General features: G+C 43.3%; 2 protein-coding genes across 8 annotated transcripts in view; one reads left to right on the top strand and one right to left on the bottom strand.

The window, feature by feature from the left end:
• SLC45A4 (solute carrier family 45 member 4) overlaps positions 1–5,850 on the top strand; it is a 65,220-nt gene extending 59,370 nt beyond the window's left edge. For all 6 annotated transcript variants that reach the window (XM_032181257.1, XM_032181251.1, XM_032181253.1 and 3 more), the window contains 5 exons: positions 826–1,005; positions 2,011–3,086; positions 3,193–3,292; positions 4,029–4,240; positions 4,958–5,850. In XM_032181257.1, the coding sequence (XP_032037148.1) occupies positions 826–1,005; positions 2,011–3,086; positions 3,193–3,292; positions 4,029–4,240; positions 4,958–5,320 (1,931 nt within the window). In that variant the 3' untranslated portion in view covers positions 5,321–5,850. The remainder of the gene's footprint in view (positions 1–825; positions 1,006–2,010; positions 3,087–3,192; positions 3,293–4,028; positions 4,241–4,957) is intronic.
• A 5,640-nt stretch (positions 5,851–11,490) lies between these two features.
• DENND3 (DENN domain containing 3) overlaps positions 11,491–22,644 on the bottom strand; it is a 33,244-nt gene continuing 22,090 nt past the window's right edge. For both annotated transcript variants that reach the window (XM_032182580.1, XM_032182581.1), the window contains exons 14-23: positions 21,393–21,655; positions 20,867–21,037; positions 19,854–19,983; positions 19,298–19,405; positions 17,831–17,970; positions 16,432–16,592; positions 15,405–15,538; positions 14,519–14,634; positions 14,250–14,387; positions 11,491–13,131 (exon numbers count right to left, since the gene is read on the bottom strand). In XM_032182580.1, the coding sequence (XP_032038471.1) occupies positions 12,931–13,131; positions 14,250–14,387; positions 14,519–14,634; positions 15,405–15,538; positions 16,432–16,592; positions 17,831–17,970; positions 19,298–19,405; positions 19,854–19,983; positions 20,867–21,037; positions 21,393–21,655 (1,562 nt within the window). In that variant the 3' untranslated portion in view covers positions 11,491–12,930. The remainder of the gene's footprint in view (positions 13,132–14,249; positions 14,388–14,518; positions 14,635–15,404; positions 15,539–16,431; positions 16,593–17,830; positions 17,971–19,297; positions 19,406–19,853; positions 19,984–20,866; positions 21,038–21,392; positions 21,656–22,644) is intronic.

Below are 22,644 nucleotides of genomic sequence, written 5' to 3'. Positions count from 1 at the left end.
TTCTCCTCTTCTTCCTTACACAGCAGTGCAGTTTATGGCATAGCTCTCTAGAAACCCCACGTGTTTCAGATATCCAGAGCTGCTTTTGCTCCATGAAACTTCTTTAAACACAGAGGTTGTCGCAGAGCATTGCAAAAGTGATCCGTGTTCATTAGGCATCCCTTCCTGGGATGCTGTTGTGGTAGGTTTTGAAAGAATAACCCCTTCTGAAAAGCACTGGGAACACTGCTGTGCCTCTCCCGAAGGAGCCTGGAGCAAACTCAGCAGAAGTGAGCCACATCCCAAGGTCCTCTCCAGACCTCTTCTGTAGCCAGCTCATCTCTTAATCAGTCATCATCATCAGTTACACTAATATTTTTATCATTCTTGCATGTCTAACAACTAAATCTCTCTGATTCAAGTAATTCACGCCTTTGTCAATGATTAGTTTTATGAAAAATTCCCTGGCAATAGATGAGGTTTGTCATTCTGCTTTTGGATGCTCTCCTCTCTCACCGTGGCTGTCTCTTTTATAAGAGCAGCCTTCAGCATTTGGAGGAAAATACACGAAGAATGCAAAATAATCTCCAGTGCTAGCAGTGCGTCAAGAGACACTTTAAAAATAGCATTTTGAAAAATAAATGTCAGCCTTCCAAGTGTAAAAACATAATCTTCTGCCCCAGACCTTCCATCAGGCTGTGCCAGAGAGTTAAAATTGCCAATTTGTTCTGCAAAGGAATGTTTCCAGTAAGTGTGCTGGCCACCTTTCCCTTAAGATTAACCTTGTTCTTCGTAGTGCTTGCTTTTGGGCTGACGTGCTCAGATTTCTTTCCTGTTTTCCCGCAGGTCTGGCTATTGGCGACGTCCCGGACAAGCAGCCCATCGGGATAGTTCTCACGGTGCTTGGCGTTGTGGTGCTGGACTTCTGCGCCGACGCAACGGAAGGGCCAATTCGGGCGTACCTGTTGGATGTGGTGGACAGCGAAGAGCAAGATATGGCCCTTAACATCCATGCCTTTTCAGCTGGTACGTGCCTAGGTCATGTCTTGGCAGCTGTCAGCTCTTCTGATGACCGAGTTTTGGCTGAATTGATTTTTCCTGGGTCAACTGTTGGTTTTTTTCATCCTTTCCCCCTGCTGTTTCCTTACGAGTACTGAAGCTCATAGTGCAGCTGTCTTGGAGGAAATACCCATAAGGACCTCCAGGCAGAGAATAGAAAAATTATTTACAGAGTATGAAATACAAATGCAAAGTGCACTTACCTAGTGGCATAAAGCAATGAGTTGGTGGTCAGCATTATAAAATTTTTAAACCACTTGGTTAAAATGAGGGCTTTCAGCATTTGGTGCTATCTGCTGAATAGACAAAACTGAACAGTAGCAAACTGCAGTGAGTCTGTTACTTGAACGTAGGTTTATGTTCTTTTTCCCCCAGTGCCATACTTGGTAATGAACCTTGTATGCGTAAACCTGTGTGAGAAAAGGGCAGTGACCTACAGACTGAGGAGCAGAGTTACTGCTGCACCTTTCAGCCGCAGTATACACTCATTTTAAGACATGAATCCAAAGATGTATCCTCCAAACACTTGCAGTCCTTCCTTTATTTACCACTGTTCCCCAAACATGCACCCTTCGGGCACTCCATCCCTTCTGAGGCTAAGGGAGCAACAGCCTTTATCCCATACAGTAGCAGCTGTACAGCCCCAAAAAAGAGCTTTGCACAAACACGTCTTATTTATTTACTCCTCCTTGTCTTTATGGATGCATGGAAACTGTAAGGGCAGCAGCAATTAGTCCTGCAGCCCTCAGGTTGTCCAGAGCTAGAGTATGTGTCCCAGAGAAAGCAATTTCCCAAAGAAATAGCCCTATCAGATATTTCCTCACATTGTGAGCCAAAAACTCATTTAAACTCATTTAAAACTCATTTCGTTTAAATTTTGTTGAAATTTTCTGATGTAAGCAACTCGTATGTCAGGTTTAATGTGCTTTTTTGCCAGTGCTTATTGCCATACCTCCGTTTTCTCTTCCACAGGTCTCGGAGGAGCAATCGGTTATATGTTAGGAGGGCTGGACTGGACGCAGACCTTCTTGGGTGTTATTTTTAAATCTCAAGAGCAAGTCCTTTTCTTCTTCGCAGCCATTATTTTCTCAGTCTCCGTTGCTCTCCACCTTTTTAGCATTGAAGAAGAGCAATATAACCCTCAGCAGGACAGGATCGACGACGAAGGAGACACCCTCTCGAGTGTCAAATTCAGCGGCAGCCTCCCCCCTCTGAATCGGCTGAACGTGATCAGCGAGGAGGAGCCGTACGGAGCCTCGATGTTCCACGACGAGGTGCAGTCCGAGCACGATCTCAACATGGAGTTCCTGGAGGTGAACATCGTGAGGAGTAAGAGCGACTCCGTTCTGCACATGCCCGACGCCACCTTGGAAATCGAATCGGAGCTGCTTTTCCTGCATGACATCGAGCCCTCCATTTTTCAGGACGCTTCGTATCCAAACACCCCCCACAACACCAGCCAGGAGATGATGAAGTCCAAACTGAACCACCTCGCTCCTTTCCTCAGGGACAACGAGAAGGAGGAGGAGATGTTGCTCGATAACCGCTTGAACGAAGACAAAGTCCCGAACGCGAACGGCTCCCTGCGGAAAGACTTCCTCAACGGCCACACTCGAATAGGCATGAAGCAGTCCAGCACTTCCAACTCCATGCGGAGGCGGAGGCACATGTTCTACCGGCAGCCCTCCTACACCTTCTCCTACTACGGCAAAATCGGCTCGCACCGCTACCGCTTCCGCCGAGCCAACGCCATCGTCTTGATCAAGTCCTCGCGCAGCATGAACGACATCTACGACATGCAGAAGCGGCAGCGGCAGCGCTACCGGCACAGGAACCAGAGCGGCGCGACGAACTCGAGCGGAGACACCGAGAGCGAGGAAGGGGAAACCGAAACCACCGTCAGGCTTTTGTGGTTGTCGATGCTGAAGATGCCAAAGGAGCTGCTGAGACTGTGCGTTTGTCACCTCTTAACGTGGTTCTCGATCATTGCTGAAGCTGTGTTCTACACGGATTTCATGGGCCAGGTCATTTTTCAGGGCGATCCAAAGGTAAGAGAGGAGTTCCCATGTGCAGACACGCTTGGAGCTGCTTGTTTTTTTTTTTCTGAGGTGTGCTCACCGAAAGAAAATGTCTTTCTCTTTGCGTTTGGCACAGGCCCCTTCCAATTCAACGGAGTTACATGCCTACAACGCGGGGGTTCAGATGGGATGCTGGGGGCTGGTGATTTATGCTGCTACTGCTGCCGTTTGTTCAGGTAAGAGACTGCACAGCCAGACACTGGAACGCACCTCATCGATGCACTGCAAGATAAAAATGGTTTCGCTTCAATTAGCATCTACCCCCTCTTTTGGAGCGAAAAATACTTTTGAAAAGCACTTTGGGTGGTTGTAAGGGGAGAGATTTTTTAAAAAATCCTAAAAATATAGAGGTAGAAATATGAATAGATGAGTTAAATGGTATTGAGCACAAAATCATACCATTTTTAAATGGCATTTATCATCAGGAAACTAAAATTTTGCTTGTTAGAAGATTCAAGCACATATAAAAAGGGTTTTCCAAAGACTGTTTTAAAATGAAAGTTTTACACAAGCTGAAATACGGCTGAAAACTTCAATCATCTGATCATTTCATCTAGCAAGTGCGTCTGCATTAGAAAGAGCTCTGTGCTCGGAGTACAGCTGCATCGATGACGTTTAATAAATAGATAACAATGAATGGACTTCCACTGAGTGGACTGATTGAGTTTCACGTTATTGAATTGTGCTGCAGGCTCGTAGCAGGGCTGTAGGCAAGTCCCTGAGCTCGTTAGTTCCTCTCTGAAGCAGCAATACGTCCTTTTCCCAGCGAGGGCTGAGCAGTGCTGCTACGCCTTGCCAAATATGCAGTCAGCATCCAAATCCTAAAAAGCATATTGAGCTGCCCCGGCCATGTCAATACCATAAAAGCTCACCAAATAAGCTGGTGTTTGTTTTATTCTTGATCTGTTGCAGCCTTGTTGCAGAAATACTTGGACAACTACGACCTTAGCATAAAGGTGATCTACATCCTGGGCACACTGGGTTTTTCTCTGGGCACTGCAGTGATGGCGATGTTCCCCAACGTGTACGTCACCATGATCATGATCAGCACGATGGGAATAGTCTCCATGAGCATCTCCTACTGCCCCTACGCGCTTCTGGGACAATACCACGATATTAAAGAGGTACGTGGAGTACTTTGATCAAGGCAGAGCATTTATCTGCTCTAGGGAACCTGCTTTGGCACGGGGGTTGGACCCGATGATCTCTTGAGGTCCCTTCCAACCCCTACAATTCTGTGCAGTTATATGAAAGGATTGCATATCTCTGTGCAGAGATATGAAAGGATTTGCATGCATGTGGGTAGATAAAGAGAGAGGAAATAATGATTAGAGTATTTATTATCTACATGGTGGTTGCCACTGTTATGGTAGCATTAGTTAGGTTCTTGGCAGCCTTAGATATTGAGGTGAGCCTGGATCTGCAGCTCAGGGTTTGAGGAGATGGAAGGCAACATGATGCTGCTGGCAATGAGGACAGCTTTCCTGCCCAGTTTTTAGCACTGTGATGTTTGGCTTACAGGTGACACGAGGATTATTTATCATAACACGTTTCTGTGCTGGGACTGGAAGGGAGATCCCTGTTTAAAATCACAGAAATAGTTTTCACCAATGGTTCCGTGTCGATTTTTTTATGAAACCTTATCCTGGAGCCAAAGTCACGCTAGGTAAATATCTACCTCAGGGTAAGGTGAGGAGGCTTTGATAAGGAGATAAGGAATTTGTTGCTTTGGACGTGGCATAAAATTGACCACGTGGCTGAGATATTGAGGAAGATACCCGTCTAAATGTTTGCTTTCCTGCTTTGCTTTGCCTCCTAACACGTTCCTTGTCTCTTCCCAGTACATTCACCACAGCCCCGGGAACTCCAAGCGAGGATTCGGCATCGACTGTGCCATTCTGTCGTGTCAGGTTTACATCTCCCAGATCCTCGTGGCCTCCGCCCTCGGTGGCGTGGTGGACGTGGTTGGCACGGTCAGAGTCATTCCCATGGTGGCTTCGGTGGGATCCTTCCTGGGCTTTTTGACAGCCACCTTCTTGGTGATATACCCCGAGGTCAACGAAGAGCCAAAGGAAGAGCAGAAAGGACTGGGTCCTCCAGAGACCGCCGAGGGCAGCAGCACGAGCGCGGAGAAGCCGACCGTGCTGAAGCTCACGCGCAAGGGCACCGCCGCGTCGGAGCTGGAGGGCGAGTCAGCCGTGTGAGGCTTCACCACATTCCAGGGAGTGCAGGTGCAGGATCAAGAACTTTCTTTTCTTTTTTTTTTTGTTTTTTTCCAGGAAAACGAATTAGGATCTTCACTACTTGTAGCTAAAATTGCAGAAGAACAGGCAGTTTCATGCAAAAATGTAAATGAAATTCTGTAGTCCTTACTCTAGGTTTGAACAGGTAGCTATGATGCTAATTGCTTTCTCTACAACTTAGAAATGTCATTTCTGAACACTTTTTTATTGCGAATACATTTAGATTTCAAATAAGTTTTATTAATCTGCATGAGACTCACAGTGTATACGATTAGCAGTTAGAAAAAATAAGTTTTCGGCTGTTTTTAAACTAACTCAAAATGGAAGCTATCTCGACTTCTAGTCTCTTGCCATTTTTTTTTGTCTGAACATTTCAGATTTCACTAGTGCAGTAACTGAATCCAACGCTTTGACACCTTGACCAGTTTTTTTTTTCAGGAGCATATTATTGGTCTGACAGCTACAGTTCTTTAACATGAATTTTAGATTTCGTATTTTCGTTCGTGCAATTACTACAGAATAGTTTTATTTTCACAAAAAAAAGAAGCAATTGCTGCGGTTTCTAAGAAACTGCTGCGAGTCCTTTTGGTCATAAGTCCACCAGCTGCTCCCACATCTGCTGCTTGGCCCAGGCGGGTGGCGTTGGGTGCGTGATGTGAAGCAGAGGTGGAAGGAGCAGCGGCTGGGAGAGGCGGCCGGCACTCGCGGGTTTTTGTCACGAGTGCTGAGCTTTGTGAATGTCTTTGGAAATAACGCTGTGACAATTTCTTGCTGGGAGTTTGGTGTGCCCGTGAGCTCTGGGGTGTTCTCGGCGTTTAAACCCAATCGTCTCTGGATGAAGCTGCCGTGGGGAAGGGTCATCTGTGGGGTCAGCTTGGTGGGATGGGGCGTGCGAGTTGTCACCCGTGGGGAAAGGAAAGCCGTTGCTGAATTGCACTTTTTCTGATCCTTTAACCCCCCGGCTGGGAAGGCAGCGGCCGGGGGAAGGGCACAGTGTCAGGCCTACCTCTGTGACTTTGTGGCATCATCTGGTTGTGTAAAAATCCGTGTCGGAAACAGTTTTTAGGCCTTAAAATCCAACCCACTAGCATGTGTTGCTGTTCCAGGCCGTGTGTCGGAGGACTTGTAGGCCGGAGCTCTCCCAAGCTGCTCCAATTCCATCAGCGCAACCTCCGCGCCCCCTTCCTTGATTCAGGACGTAGCCACGGTGCAAAGACATTTGCTGTGAAGAGCTTCAAAGAGCTGTGCTAATCCGATTTAAAACCTGATCGGGATCGCTGGCAGTTCCCCAGTCCATGGGCAGACGAAACTCAGAGATCCGGCAGCCGTTTAAAGCAACTTCAGGACCCCAACTTCCACCCGTCGTCTTCTGAGAAGCGTTTGTGATGCTGTTGACCCATTTTCACGTGGACCTACGGGTTGCAGCCCATCCGTGGGCTAAGCAGCCGACTCACACAGCTCCTCGTAAGATTCCTGCTGCCTCAAACTTCTTCTACTACAGTCCTTTAAACCTGCATGTGGAAATCATGCTGCAATATAGTCAGTCAAAAGAAAAAAAAAAAATCTATATATATATATTTCCAAATGAGAAGCAGTTTTTAACAAATTACTTGAATTGTCGATGTATTTAAGAAATGTTTCTTTTGGTATCTTCGAAGTCAACGTGCGGTCTCGGCTGGCATCACCGACCAATTCCTGGTGTGGTTTCCAGCTGAAGGCTTTCGGGCAGCGCCGACGTCCTTATGCTGGCAAGGGTGACGACGTCGTGTAATCGCACAGGACTTTTATTATTTTTTTTCTCAAATGTCTCAAAAAAGTCTTTTTTTTTTTTTCTTTAAGGTGATTTTTTTTTTTTATTTAGGACACATACTGTGAACTGTGTTCGGACAGGGGAGTAGTACTACTGAAAAACACGAGACCTTACTGAAGCAATCAGTTGCGAGAAACGCTTTAACTGACCTTCTGCCGTGAATTTGATCATCTCAGTTACATTTAATATATTCTGGTGATATTCCTATCTAACAGAGCTGTATTTCACCCTATAACTGGCATTCATGTAAAATACAAACTGAGTTAGACGTTTTAAAGCGGCTTTAATATTTTATTTTGAAAACTCCTTGAAGATTCTGCTTTCGGTTCAATGAACACTGTCGAGCGCTCCTTATTTCAGTCTCTACTTCTCAAAAGGTTCTTCTACACTTTGAAAACCTGCTGAAAATCTTCTGGTCAGCGCCAGCCTTCCCCTGTTTCCCCCCCAGTCGTGGTTTCGGTGATTGTGAATGTAGCTTCAGCCCGGCGTTGCTCCAGGCAGCACCTTTGTAAGCCAAGATTTCTTGCACAGGGAACGCAAAATAGTTTTGGGGGTGAGGTCACACTCTTTTATTTAGCTTTCTCGGCCGGGGTGAGCAGTGAGGAGGGAGAACGACATTTCCAGCCCGGGGGGGGTTCAGTCGCAGGCAGAGCAGGGCCGGTTTGTCCCAGGCAGCGTTTTGCTGAGCCTCGTTTCAAAGAATTGGACGTTAAAAGCCAGATTTGGGATTGGCTATGGGGTTCTTTAATTACCCTTCACGACGCAGAAATACGCACAGCGCCTTGGAGCAGGAAGCTCTATTTCACTGCCCTCTAAAGCCAAAGGAAATAATTACCCATTGTAAACAGGCTGAAGTATTTGTAGTGTTGCCAGAAGAATTAACTGGGGGCAGCCCCTGCCAAAGTATCTCCTCCTGTACCTCGGCCAGGCCGTGAAACCACCGCGCTGATTTCCAGCACGCTCACCAGTGATGGTTTCTGACGTCTGTCAGAGAGCTAAATGCTTTTTTCTGGAATTTCTGAGAGTTTTCTTAGCCCCGGCACTGCTCAGGGTAGAGTGGGCACTCGTTTGTGTCTAGATGTGTCCCTTACCTTTATTTTGATACAGAAAAGATGGGTTTTGTCACAATTCAGAGCTAAACTAGTATGATTTTTTGTCTTTATTACAGAAGAGAGAGTTGAGGGGGCTTTGTTTTTTTATTCCTGGTGATAGTAAGTGTCATTTTTGTTTGCTGGTATTACTGTACGAGCTCATCCTGCGTGCTCCGTGTCCTGGGACCTTCATGCAGTCGTCTTGAGGCGCAGTGGTTTCATTCCGAGTGGCTCTATACTGTAAACAATTTTAATGTTTTGCTGCGGCCTTTCTGACCTCCAGCACCTCTGCATCAGGCACCGTCAGTGCTCAGTTTCTTGAGTGTTTCGTGAGGACTTTGTGGTCGGTGAGCTGCGCGTGGGTAGGAATAGCCACGGGGAGGCAGAGAAGCTCCAAGCGATGCGCTCAGCAAGGCATAGCAAGGAGTTTGCACCACTGGGTTATCGCAAGAGCCCAGTCGGGTCTGAACCGCTTGCGGCTGGCAATTTGAGATTCCAGAAGCAATAATTTCTTAGGAATGTTTCCCTTCCTGCTGGTTAGATGACGATCATAGAGATTTATTACCTACATAGCCTTTTCGGAACACGACTCCGGTCGTTTCGGAGCGCTGGCAGTAAGCAGGCACGGCAAGCTGCGGGTTGTTCATCATCTGGAGGGAGGAAGCCAGTAAATCCAGCAGAGGTTAGCGCTCCCTGAAACGCGCTGTCCTTTTCCCCTCACCTCGGGAGCCCAAGGCGACTGTACTCAGCAAGGTTTTCAACTGAGTTCTTCCAGCTTTTCCCTCGTCCTCGCCCGCTACGCGACGAGCTCGGCTACACGTATAGACCTTATTTAAATCACTAAGTAAACTCCTGCATGCTACTCCAAGCACATGTAGCAGCTTCGGCATCTGAAGTATCTATTGTGAAAGAGAAGTCGGTTTTCTTTGCAGCTGTTTTGTCCTCGTTTCCTTTTCATAGGCCAAATAAATGTTAATGAACACCAAATGTTGCACAGAAATGTTGTTAATGACTGTGTAGAAGAAATACCAAATTTTATTTTTCTTTGCAGAAACTTTTATGGTTACAGAGAGTCCTCTAGCTGTTATTCTTAAGCGACAAAGCTGAACGTTTGTAAAGCGCGTTGAAAAAGTGGTCATTTTAAAACCAGGGGAGCTACCCAAAGTTTTCTGTTTCTCATGTTGCATCCAGAACAAGAGGCGAGCTGCAGCAGCCTCTTAGGTTTCAGCAGCCTGGCCAGTTAGAAAGGGTGTTAGATAATAACCAAGAGGCTCAGGCTTTCAGCCTCGCACAGGGAAACACGGGCACTCCAACGTTGACCGAAATTACAGTAGTTTAGTGGCAAGCATTTACACCCCCAAAAAAAAGAGAATGTTTTCAAATTTCTTCTCAAATTCATTTTTCTTCTCAAATTCAAAGGCTTTTGGCACGGTTACAACCTGCTAAAGCTTTACAGAAAAGCCCGGACATGGGTTCATTTTGACATATTCTACCACGTTCTGAAATTTTCTGACATTTCCGAAATTTCAGAGTTGTGGGTGGAGCTCAAGGAGCATTGCCTTGCTCAGCCAGGCATCGCCCGCACCTATTCAATCCTCAGCGATAGCCAAATTGTAGTAAACAGCCCCAAAACCAGGTAGACTTCTCTCTTACCACATTGGCAGTTCCCAATGATGATTTTCTTTCGGATGTAACATGAACACTAAGCCCTTTTGGTAGCCAAATGACCAGCTTCTTTAAAATGCCTCATATTAATAGAAAGCTGCATATAGGCATCTCATAGCGGAAAAAAAAAATAAAAATAAAAAGAGAATATTTAGTTCCTTTGTGAACTGGCCATATGACAACTACTTTTTTATCAACTTATTAAGTTGGGGCACTATAATAGCTCTTGCTGAGTTTAGCAATGTTTATAAGCATGTGTTAAACACATAATGTTAAGTTTTATGAGGAAAAAGGGATAAAGAAAAGTAATGTCACAGATGAATGTTTGAGTGCATAGACGGCATAACGTATGTATGTTTTTTATTTCTACACTGTTGAGCTTATTTTCTGTTTTAAGGTCAAAAAAAAAGAAAAAGATTTGTTGCATGAGAACTGTTTTATTGTGTTCTGCACTTTCTGTTCTTTTTGTATAATCTCGATTTATTTTTTTTTCATTTACGCGTAGAAAACAACAACAAAAAAATCAATTTGGAGCTATTCTACTTCACGAGCCGTTGTGTTCCGATCTGTTGTTCTGAAGTTCGATCTTAATAAACATTTCAGTAAGAGTTTGGGGCTCGCGTTCCCGTGTTGTTTGTGGGGGTGGGAGTATTTTTGTGACGTTTTGTGATGTTTGAGGGAGGGAATACCCATGCAGGAGCAATGTGCTGCAGCCTGTGTGAGGTGCACACCTGTTTTTTTTGGCTGGTTGCTCTCAGGGCTTTGCATTCCCAGGCAGAGGCGAGGGGTGGCAGCCACCTGCGAAGCCAACAAATGCCAATATTGAGAGCTACAAGGGCAAAGCAGCTCAGGGGACAGCTTCCTCCCTCCTTCACCTGCACAGCTGCCTCTCCTCTGCTTTCATGGGGTGTGAGACCCTGCTGGCCCTGGCCCTAAAGGGGCTGCAGCAGGAAAAAGTGGGCCAAAAGCTGGGGCTGGGGGAAGGCAGGGACCTGCAGGGACCCCTGCAGCCTCCACCCAGCGCTCCCCACCTCATCCTCAGCCCCCGCGCGGCCTCTGACCTGCTCGCAGCCGGAGCTCCCATCGCTGCAGCTCCTGTGGGTTACTTCCAGAAGGAACTGGTGCCATCCCTCGGCTTGAATCATCAACTGCAGGAAGGAACAGACCGAAAGTTAGCCCTGAACCGCAGCCGGCTTCCAAAAAAAAAAAAAAAAACAAGGAATCGTTCCAAGAAGTGGAAGAGGTGAGCTGAAAGCTGCACGGCACAGCTGAGCAGCCCCAGCACGGGGCTAAAGAGCCACTGAGTGTGCTCAGACAGGGCCCTGCTGCAGCTCCACTCCTCAAAGGGGCTTCCTAGAGCTCAGAAGGTCTCCGTGTCCTCTCCAGAAGGCAATTAGTTGGGGTTAAGCTGAATGGAGACAGGCAGAGAGGAGCCAAAGCCTCTCCGGGCAAGTGAGATCATAATAGCAGCTGTCTGTAACACAGCACCTCTTTTTATAAATATTTAAATTATTGATAAACCAGAAAAAGTTAAACAGGAAAAAGAACAAGACATAAAGCCAGGCTGGAGTATCAATATAGTGTTTAATATTCTTAAATTGAAAAAAAATACTAAAAAGATAAAATTACATTTGCCATCACATGATGAAACCGTTTGTCAGTACATTGAAAGAGTCAGAAGTATGACATGAAGTACATCTCCAGTAGTTTACACTTCACTGTTTCAGTTTACACTTGTTAAAAAAGTAGCAGCCCATTTTTTTCCTTCTATTTGCAATAATTTAAATATTGTCTTCCACTCTAGTGACACAAATAAAATTATTCTGCAAAGATTTCTTGTTTTACTTGAAGATGATTTTGTTACCAATGGGGAAAAAAAAAACAAACTCAGGAAGAGATCAGGGAATGCTGCTTGAAAGAATCCCTTTGACTGCAATCTGATGGTGCCCACTCCAGTAATTAAGGAGTAGTTTGATGACTTTGCAGAACTTTAAAATAAAATTAAATTAAATTAAGCAGGTTCTCCATTAAATAACAGCAGCTCCTCTGCTTCCAGAAAGGATGACTGAAGACAGGGCTGGCAGAGATTTGTCTGCAAGGCAACTAAAAGGTTGCTTCCAAAAGGAAGTCTGATATACTTTCTTAGAATAAACTACTAATAATAAACTGCTGCATGTATTAAGTGCTTCAAATTAAAAAAAAAAAATCAGTTGCACAAAGTGTTACGAGTATTAACTGCATTGTTTTTACAGGAAGAACAGGTTTAAGAAGTAAAACCTTATGGAGACTACCCAAGTATCTTGCTTTACCAGCAGGAAGCTTTCAGTGCCATCAGGGAGAGGCCGCCTGGACCTACCTTTTAAATAACAGCACCATAAATATACACACGGCGGTAGCAGACGGCCCTCCCACCTAAATCTGCTGGTTCAGAAAGGTACCGGGCATTTACAGTAACTCAATAAATCAAATTAACACATTTGGGTGTTTTGTTTGGGGTTTTGTTGCTTTTTTTTTTTTTTTTTGGAGAGATTGGGTTCTGTGTTTTTTTCCCTCCTGTGAACTTTTCCAGCTATTACAGGCTGTAAGGCCATTTTTTTGTGAGTTTTTAAGGTAATCCGTGCATCGCTGAGAAAACATCCCTGTGGAATTACCAAGCTGATCCTCCGCTAGCTTTGGCTCACTCAGTGCAGCCCACACCACGGGGTCCGGCCTCCAGCTTCGATCCTTCACACCAAAATAGGGGAAGTTGAAAGCCCGTGGCCCCGCTATTCACATTTCCATTTCTTTACCCAACGTGCAGGTGCAATTCAAGGTGCAAGGTGAGATTCGCTTCTAGTCTGATTTTCTACAACAACGTAGCTCCGAAAAATAACTCAATAAATACAAAAATAACACTGACGGCTGGTTGAAATAAATGCAAAACGCTACGGTAAACAAAGCCGGAGGTCTTCTTCCAGCACAGGCAGGCACGCTGAATTTGCCTTTTTGTATTTTGGAAAGCTGAACTACTCGACCTTCCAAATTGCGATTTTCCCTTCCTCCTTTCCAGCACCACTGAGGACGTATCTGTCCTCTGCCGAGCAAAGCGCCTTTACTGTGTCGGCGTGCCCAACCAACTCCTTCTCCACGCTCTTCTTCTCAGTGCTGACCACGTAGATCTTCCCTTTGGTTTTGCCCTGGGATGTTCCGCTGCTGCCAACCCACATCTGGAAGAAAAACATAACAGAATAATGTTTTTTGATAGATTTTGTTCTAGGACACAGCCGAGACAGGAGTTTTGCATGCCGTGAGAATAAAGTGAGGGTTCTGTCTTGCTAAGCTGGAAGAAGGGAACACTGAGAATCTCCCATGTATGTATTTATTGGATTCAGGGTTTTCCCTACAAAGAAAGGGGTCCTGAAGAGCATCCTTAGGAAAAATAAAATAATCAGGCTAACAAGTCTGACTTCCATCCCTGGAAAGACAGCAGAGATCATCACAGGGAATAAAATCACTGAGTAAATGAAGAAATTCTTACTGGTGGTGAGCATTAATACAGAATATTTTTTAATCTGATCTATTGGGAGCAAGTCAGCTGGGTTTCTGACAAAAAAAAAAAAAAATCACAAGAGTGCAGATGAGAATGTAGAAGAAGAACTATTTTTCAACGAATCCCACAACTAGAGAAGTAAGGGCCCCGTGTGGAAACTAGAAAGAGTTCAGTTTCATGCAGAAGAAAGCACTTCTCTTTATACAGCTGGCAGTGAACTTCTGGAACCTGCTGCTCCAGGAAGCTGCCAAACCTGCAAATTCAAGATGGAATCAGATTTACAGAATTTGGGTCCAAAAATAGATGAGACTGAGGAAGAAATATACCCATTTATTTCTTGTTTAGTACCCCTCAACAAGATTTGAGGAGAGTGAGTGAGTTTAACTGCAGAGCTGTGAGGAAGAGGAGCGTGGGTGTTCCAGGCACGATGACAAGCTTGGACAACAGGGGCAGGCTGGAAGATGGTGTTTGAACACTCAGGGTCAGGAGATGGAGCACGCAGGGATATCTTCCAGTTGTTTCTTTGATATCAAGGTTAGTTAAGGTGGAGTTGAGTGAGGAATGAGTTAAAGAGAAAAGGAGCAAAGTTCAAAGTAGAGCAAAAGAGCCCTTAATGATATGGCTTTCCAAACAACCCTCTAATTTACAGGTTAGCTTTTCTCATTTTCTCATTGTTTGTCTATTAACATTTTCTTCCAAAACGCAGTTGCAGGAGCCTTTAGATTAAATATCAAGGGACCTAAACTTCCCTTCCACAAGAATTCCACGTGTAAGAACAGTCCAAATGTCTCCCACCTGGTTTTTAACTTGGATCATGCAGGTGATCTCAGAGCAATCCTGAAGATGAATTTTTTGGGGCGTGCTTGTGAAGTCTTTGGTGTTCCAAATATACAGGTCACTGCTCCCTGAATACGATGCCCACACTTCATTTCTCTAAAGGACAGAAAGTTGTGTTTAACAGCACTGCTGACAGGAAGCATAACGTGATAAGTAATTATATTTTCGCTTGTAACACCACATAATGTGGTGTGGAGACAGCATGACTACCAATTCAAATTTAGTACCTCAGGAAAGAGCTGGAAGCAGAGGAAATATGAACACAAATCCTTCAAGTGGCAATCAATTTTCATCTGCAGTCGAAATTCATAAGTTGACATAACGAGTATGCAACTTCCAGTACCTTCAATATGAAAGGGAAAGTGCTGTTAGCGGAAGTGCCTGCTTCTTCCACAGCCACAAAGCAGGGGGAAAAGAGGCAAAATAAAGCAGATGCATCTAACAGCTGCCTTGTTTCTCAAATCAACAGTGAAATCTTGGAGGTTCTTCTTCCTCTTTTTTATAGCATCTATTTTTTACATCTGTCCTTTCTCTAAACTCTGGTTACCATTCTGTAGCACGAACACCTGTTAGGAATCCAAAAACACTGCGAGGAGAAAAACCAAACTCCTTTACAATAGGAGATCTAAAGGGGTATTAGGAGATAATCCTTTACCCAAACATAAATCCTGCCTTTATTTATCTAGGCTTCTGCAGAGGGGATGACAGGTTCAGGGCCAGAAGGCAGGCATGAGGATTACCAAGTCAGACCAATAACATCAAATCTAGCCAAAATATCAAATGGAATTTGCAAACATCATTGTCACTCTAGACTTTAAAAGGGCTTTTTCAAAGCTTTTCATTCCAATTTACAGGGAAGGGCAGACAAACAGGGTGTAGCAAGGAGTCATATCCTGCAGTAAGGATAATACCTTTAGGAGAAATCCGAGCTAGCCAACTATGAAAGTGTTTTGGAAGCCTTACCCGCTGAAGACTGCTTAAACAGACCAAGTGGAAAGAATATCACATACTGAAAAGTCAGTGTTTGAGATTAATGGATTGTTCTGCCTAATAAAACAGCGTATCATGTGAAGATTTAAAAAAAAAAGTTAATTGTTAGAGTAATGAACTTACAGCACCACAGCTGGTCGTTATGAAGTTTGAGAGAAGTGAGGTTCTGGCAGGGCAGCTGAAACGCACGGTTAACTTTCAGAGTGTTGATGTTCCAAGCGATCACCGTGCCATCTAAGCTGCTCGAGTACGCTTCACTGTTGGTACAGATAAAAAATTAATAATGACAGCACAGCGTACATTCATGTTCACAACAGAATTCTTACACAGAAGAGGCTTAGCATAAAATTTGCTATTTTGCAGGTAAGCCTAATTAACATTTTTCACTTCATAGACTGAAGTCCAAGAGGCTCCAAGCCAGACACAAATCATTTTAGCAGTGAACACTCAGCCTCGCTCAATTATTTGAAACAGTGACCAGAGACTTGAATGGATGAGAACACATCCATCCCATCATCCCATTCCCAAAAAGATGCCCAAGGAAAGACCTACACTTGAACTAGAGCACCAATTACATCATGCTTGAGGAATAAAGTACAACAAAAACATCCCCTATAATCCTCCTGAACATTGTTGCTTGTTAGGACTTTTGATTAAGATTTTTGACACATACTCAGCTTGTCATTGACCACATCCCCAGATCCCTTTCTCTCCAGCCTCTCATCCCCCAGTCTGTACATATATTCACAGAAGCCCCTTCCCAGGTGCAGAATCTGACCCTTGCTCTTGTTTAACTTCATACAGTTGGTGACTGCCCAGCCCTATAATTTGTCCAGATCTCTCTGTAAGGTTTTTTCCTTCCAACATCTCAGAAAATCAGCCACTGGTTTCCTCTATGCTCCTTGAGCAAAGTTAATTTTTTTGTTTTTGCTTCAGTCAAATAATTAAGGCACCATACTGCATCACTTAGACCTTTAACTGGTCCTGTACTGCAGGCTGAAGGTGCCCAGACTGATGAATACTTCTCTAGCTACATAAAATGTCTCTTTGTTTAACCACAGGAAGATTCTCCTTACATCCACGACTCTTCCAGTCTTTCACTTTTGATTGTAAATGTATTTTAAGACAAAAACGGTGTAATTAGATATACCTGGGTATCCCATTCTTCTTCTCCACAACGATGTCAGTAATATCAGAACGATGATCATTTAGCTGCTTATTACAGGACATGCTGTGGGTGTTGATTATATAAATTATGGAGTCTTGAGAGCCGATCCACACTTGACTCTGTTCTACCATCACCATACAAGTCTGGGGAGAAAAAGCAGGATTAAAGACAATTCAGAAGAAAAACACTTTTGAATGTAACTTAAAAAAATGCTGCATTAAGAGTTCCAGTAATTACCATAAAACTGTAACAAGATCAAGACTCAGCACTGCAGTATTCTATCCTTTGCTCTGCTGGAGAAGATGGGAGAGAGGAAGAAAGAGAGAGAAAAGGGACAGATCTCTGCCAAGTTTAACCTTCAGTAATTAGGATTAATCATGTATCTTGGTTATTGACTCCAAGTTGTGTTTCCTGGCTTACACAAAGTAAAAGTTACAGATGGTGCCAGGGGAAACCACTGAGGTTGGTGTATTTCTGTCCTCTGGATTAGAAGCTGCACTAGCCACCTGACATAAACATACTTCCCACTTTAGTTAGAAGTGGTGCCTCGGAAAATATCATCTTCATTGCCTCTGGAACATCCTTCCCCCATTCAGAAACTTTTAATTTCTCTCCCAAGTCCCCTAAGTTCCAAACTTCTCTTCTCCTCTTCTTCAGAACAGGCCAGCATCCAACTCCTCCCCTAAATTTCCACTTCTCCTCCACCCCCAGCCCCTCACCATCAGTTTTACTTTTCCCTTTCTCCCACATTTATCCTCAAAGATGTTTCTCAACTTCCATGAAAGTCCCCTATCCAACTCCTTTGCTGCTTGTTCTTTCTTCTGCATGTTTTTCACTCAGTCCCAAACCTGATTTAGCTTTCCGTGTTGTTATTCTCTCCCTTTCAAGTTACTTGTTTCAAGCCAAGCATCTCTCTTTAATCTGTTGTTAGAGTCATCATTTTTTTTGACTGCTCTCTCTCTTACAAAATCATCCACTGGTTTCCTTGCACCAGTTTCCAGTTCTTCAGCACAGATGACTTTCTGTGCACTCTTTAGGCTCTCCTCAGCTTCTCTTTATGTAGACTCTCTCCACTCAAGCTGTTTCAAAGCAACCTCCCTGCCCCAAGTGCCCATGCCACTAGCCCAGCACACCAGACCAGCACTCAACCCATCACTTCCTACCAGTTGAGTTATTTCAGCATAAATCCATTTCCTCTCCTCTCCCTTTCCCTTAAAAGCTTTCATTTCTCCAAGCTGACCGTGGCACAAACAACCTGAATGTCCTCCAACAACTTTTAATGAGTAACAGCGTGGCCTAGCCCCACGATTCAGGGTCACACAGGTTCTAGCAACAGAAAAACTGAGCTGAAGCAGCAGTCACAGTACGTGTTAAGTCTCACCAGCCTGCAGCGGCCCATTCTGAAGCAGTGCTGTTGGATAGACCAGGTAGATGCATCGAAAACCACCACTTTCCCCTCATTTAAAGCACACCAGAGTTTCGGGTGAGCGGTGTCGGGTCTTTCTGTAGGGTCAAGATGCCCTAAAAATGAATCAGAGAAGAAAATAAACCACTTTTGGAGACACAGGGTAAAAAAAAAAAAAAAAAAACGTTATTAGGTTAGGCAGAGCAACTTCCTAACAAAATCCACCCATGTTCTGCCACTGAGCACTCCAGTTAATGAATTGGATGACACAGCTCATGATGAATTTGTGCTCCTGATCTATCTGTTGCCCAGATATTAGGAATTAAATGTGAACTTGCATCAGAAGACTAGTAAGGTTACAAAGTTAACCCAGAATTAGTTGCTCCACTTCCCACATTCACACCCGCTGTGAACAGCCTCAGATACACGCCTTTTGTTTTGTTTTTAAATGTATGATCATATACTTTGTGTCTCATACATCACTGCCAGCTGTCCTGCACTGTATAGATTTACTTTTGAATTAGAGCAGGATCTTACAGCAAAGGAGAGTTATTTCTAGGCTTTCTCCTTCACTTTCTGGCTAAATGCATGTCGTGAGTGAGGCAGAAGTTAGGATCTCTAGGGAGTTCTTAGTGCTTCTGAACCAGAACACCCATGTAAACCATTTAATCCAGAACTTCTCACGTGCAGCACACTCCTCACTTCGTTACGGTTCAGACGTTAAACCTGAGGTGAAAAGCTGAATTTATATTCAAGTCTCATTAAGAAGTGGAATACGACTGCTCTGAAAAATCAGAGCCACGACAACCCAAATTAAGGATTTGAAATGATGAGGCTTTCATCCTTAACTTTTTTTTTTTTCCTCCAGCACATTTTGAATCAGTGAGGTACAAATTTGCCAACTATCAAACTTTTGCTCGCAAGGAACGCGATAATATGTTCTTCAGGAGTGAACCTAAATCAAGTGCAACAAATTAGACATTGGATCACACAGGATACAGTGAGAACCACAGGAATATGGATCTGTCTGGGATTTCAAGAGGTAGTACACTATTCCCTGCACTGTGGTTCCACAAAACACCCCCATTTGACTATCCTGGAAGATAAAAAGGAGCGGTGAATGATTATTGATCAATAATGGAGCATCCTTCTTCCACCCCGCTCAATAAATGAGGTGGAAGTCGTAATGGGAAATCAGCACATTAACACATAATTAAAGACTATTATAACACATACACGTAGGGAAGCAAATTACAGCTTTGAAAATATACCTTGGAGTATCTTAATATGCAATATTACTGTTCTTTTTTAATGATTTTCCTGTTTTAGTATTCTATACACAACCAAAGGCCGTCAGAATGTGAACAGAACCATACCAGGTGCTGGGAGATAACCTGCTTCACAGGCTAATTAAAGCTAACACAGAGAAATTCATCACCTCACCTGGAGTATAAAGCAAGACATCTATTGCTTGTGGAAACGTCTCACCAGCTGAGGGGTTGATCTTGTGCTTTAACGTCTCTGAGGTTGTTTTGGGGACCATCATGGGCACTGAAAAAGAGATGTAAAAGGTTACAAAGCGCATACTTAAAGCCTGAAACAGATCTGTAATTTTTCTGAAAGAATAATTCTGCATCACTTATTAAAATTACTATTTTTCATTTTTCTTTCCCTCTAACTTTGGCTGACCATGAAAGCCCAAACGGTATTTGTATGAATTCTGGTAAGAGAATCATGCATACAACACCCAAGCAATAAGGAAGTGAAACAAAAATCCAGCAGCCTATATATGGACATAGACATGCCAACTATGTTGTGCACAGGAGCAAAATAAATAAATAAAGTTACTATTTAATAAACTATAGCTATAAAGTGCAATTAGACTATCGTCATCTTATATTTCTGCAGATAATTAGCTTGAAAAACATAATGTAAATAGAAGAAGCTGAGGCAGATGGTGAACCAAGAGCAGGTTTCGTGGTATTGCTGTGTGACTGACCTTCGTTTTTCATCCTGTCAAAATAGGACAGCTTAGAGGCTGCGTAGATGCTTTTGGAGGACTGCAGTGCACCAACCACAGCATCCATCAGGAGAACGTTTGTCAGTGCCTGCTGAATATACTGTGGATCCTAAAGACAAAAGTCTTGTTGTAGTTTTTTATTTTCACAAGTTATTTTTCACAAGGTTGTGTCCCTGGAGCACAGCCCATGCTAAGTGCAGTCAGACCCCATTTCAAACCCCACTCCTGCGTCCCATTTCACCCCCAAGCAAGGGTATGGAACAGGGAAAGAAGAGCTACTTTTAACTCATTGCACTGAAAGAAGTATTCCAGATCTGGACGTTCAGACTCAGGATGTGCAAACGAAACCACGTGAATTGCACTGATGGAAACCACGCAGCATGGACAGGATAGGGACCAATTTTCAGCCTGAAACCTCTCTGCACAGAAGTGCATTACTCTTGATCTCAGCTAAAATGATCCAAAACCTTCCTGGAGAAACACCAAGACACATTTTCACTATTAAACTCATCACTGCTGGAGGATTTGGTGTTTTAGATGGAAACCATGGTTGTGTGATCTTTTTTCTCAAGGTTTCTGTAGCAGAAGAAAGCATCGTGCTGTTCATTCAAAGGGATCTACAACCACCAAGATTCCCACATGACAAAAATCTTTCTGTATATTATACTTTTTAAGGGAAGCAACTTGTGGGAAGCTTTCTTTTGGGATCAATACTCCCATGCTGTAAGTTTAAACTATAGAATTATTTCCCATAACTGGTGAATAAACAAAAAGGTCCAGGCTAATGGATTAGAAAAAAGTAATTTTTAAATGTAACTTCACTTTTTTTTGGTAGTATTCTGGATGTACCCTATTTAGAAGAAACATCAGAAGCAACAGCTTGTTACTTAGCTATCATGTGCTGAAACCTAGAAATTCCAAGATTGATACATGAATAATTCAGAACAGAGAAAGCACACCCCTTATCCAGTTAGATATGCCCAAGTTTATACCTTGTGATCGTCTGCCATTTTCTTCCCAGCCCACATTTCTTTCACTATCAGGTGCCAGAGATCACACTCTGTTTTAAGGTTAGCTTCAAAGACTTCTTTTTTGGATCTTGTTGCAATCCTCAGAGTAGGTATTTTCAAAAGAAGGAAAGCTACAGTTGTGACCTTCACATCCTGGAAAGAAAGAAAGCAAGGAAGATGTACTGTGCAGGCACGGGTGAGGTGCATACCCACGAGTAAAAACACTTGTGTTTTTACACACCTCCAGCTCTATATCCCACTGTGCTTTGCATCTTTCTGTAAATCTAGAGGTTACGAGCCCCAGATTTTTGTACCATGCCATCTTAGCACCCAGCACACCTCAACCCTGCAATTCTTGGCCTGAAAATCCAGAATTTTATCCGATCACTGATATCAGAGGTGTTTCCTACAATCCTCACTGAAACAGTCAGGTTGAGGAAAATCTCTTTGCAAAATGGAACAAGATTCGTGATCCAGGATCATGCAAGAGAAATTCCTCGATGCTCACCTCTATGTCCCTGAAAGCAGCAATATGGATATAGCCAGGGCGTCCTCCTTCGGTCAAAAGGAACAAGCGTTTTTGGGTCAGTGCTATTTTTCCTACACCATAGTTAGTTTTAACTGAGCAAGACAACTTGTAGACACATTCATTTTTATCTAGATGCTCTATTACTGCTGGTGGCAGATTCACTTCTTGAGCTTCTGCTTCAGTTTCTTTCCAGTAGTTGTAGAAGTCTCTGAATGTTTCAGGATCAATTTGTTTCTGATGCCCTAAAAAAAGCAGAATGCTGGTTACTGTGAGAAACTATTATACAGATTTAAACAGAAAGACAGCTTTAAAGGATAGCTTTAAACTTTCAATACGTGCTTCTAACAGCGTAATGGGTAAACAGAGTACAAAAAATATCAAGAAAAAAAAAAAGTTGGCCTGGAAAAGAGTTTGGAGACAAAAACTTTCTTGAGAACGATTTATAGAGAAGGAAAATGCAAACACTGCACCATTATTTCTTTTCTTTAAATTCTTATCAGAAAAATCCAGCCAGACAATGGGAAAGGATTTGTAATCCCCTACTGAACTGAATATTTTTCATTATTACATTCCAGTTCCTTATCCTATACTGTGTTACTATGCTACATACTTAACCTGGAATAAAAGTTAGACTTCCAGCAATTAAATACTTCAGCAACAGTTATTCCAAATACATAATTATTCTAAGAATTCAAGTGGGTCTGAAAGCAGAGTCAAACAAATTCTTGAGAAGTGTATTCTACCTTTGGCCTCAGAAAGTCTTGCTATTTTGACTAACATTTAATCCTTCGTGGCACAAAATGTAACAGTTACTGCAGTGACTAGGTGCAGAAAGAACCAAACAGTGTTTTAGAAAAGCACTCTCAAACTGTTTTTAGAAATCTGTCACAAGACTCAGATCTCTTTGAGGAGATAAGAAAGTTCTCTCAAACATGGAAGTAACCTCTCCTTTTGCTACAATGACCATCCAAGAGGAGTTTAATTTGTAGCTACTTGAATTCTGGAATTTGCTAGGTGCTTTTAACAGTCTGCCACCTTACCAGGCTACCTGGTGATTTTTAAGAGTTATTTTCCATTGGCAATTAAGACAACACTTTTCTCATCTAAGCCAAAGCAGAACTGCACACCACAGATCACAAAACAAGTAAAACTACCTCATCTACACAATCTGGAAAACTGTAAGCTGTGTGCACATAAGCAGATTCCTTGTCTTTATGTCAATGTAGATAAT

The sequence above is a fragment of the Aythya fuligula genome, chromosome 2 (genome assembly GCF_009819795.1).
Source record: "Aythya fuligula isolate bAytFul2 chromosome 2, bAytFul2.pri, whole genome shotgun sequence".
Classification (NCBI taxonomy): Eukaryota; Metazoa; Chordata; class Aves; order Anseriformes; family Anatidae; genus Aythya; species Aythya fuligula.
The sequence above is the reverse complement of the archived record's forward strand: the minus strand, read 5'-3'. Positions and strand labels throughout refer to the sequence as shown.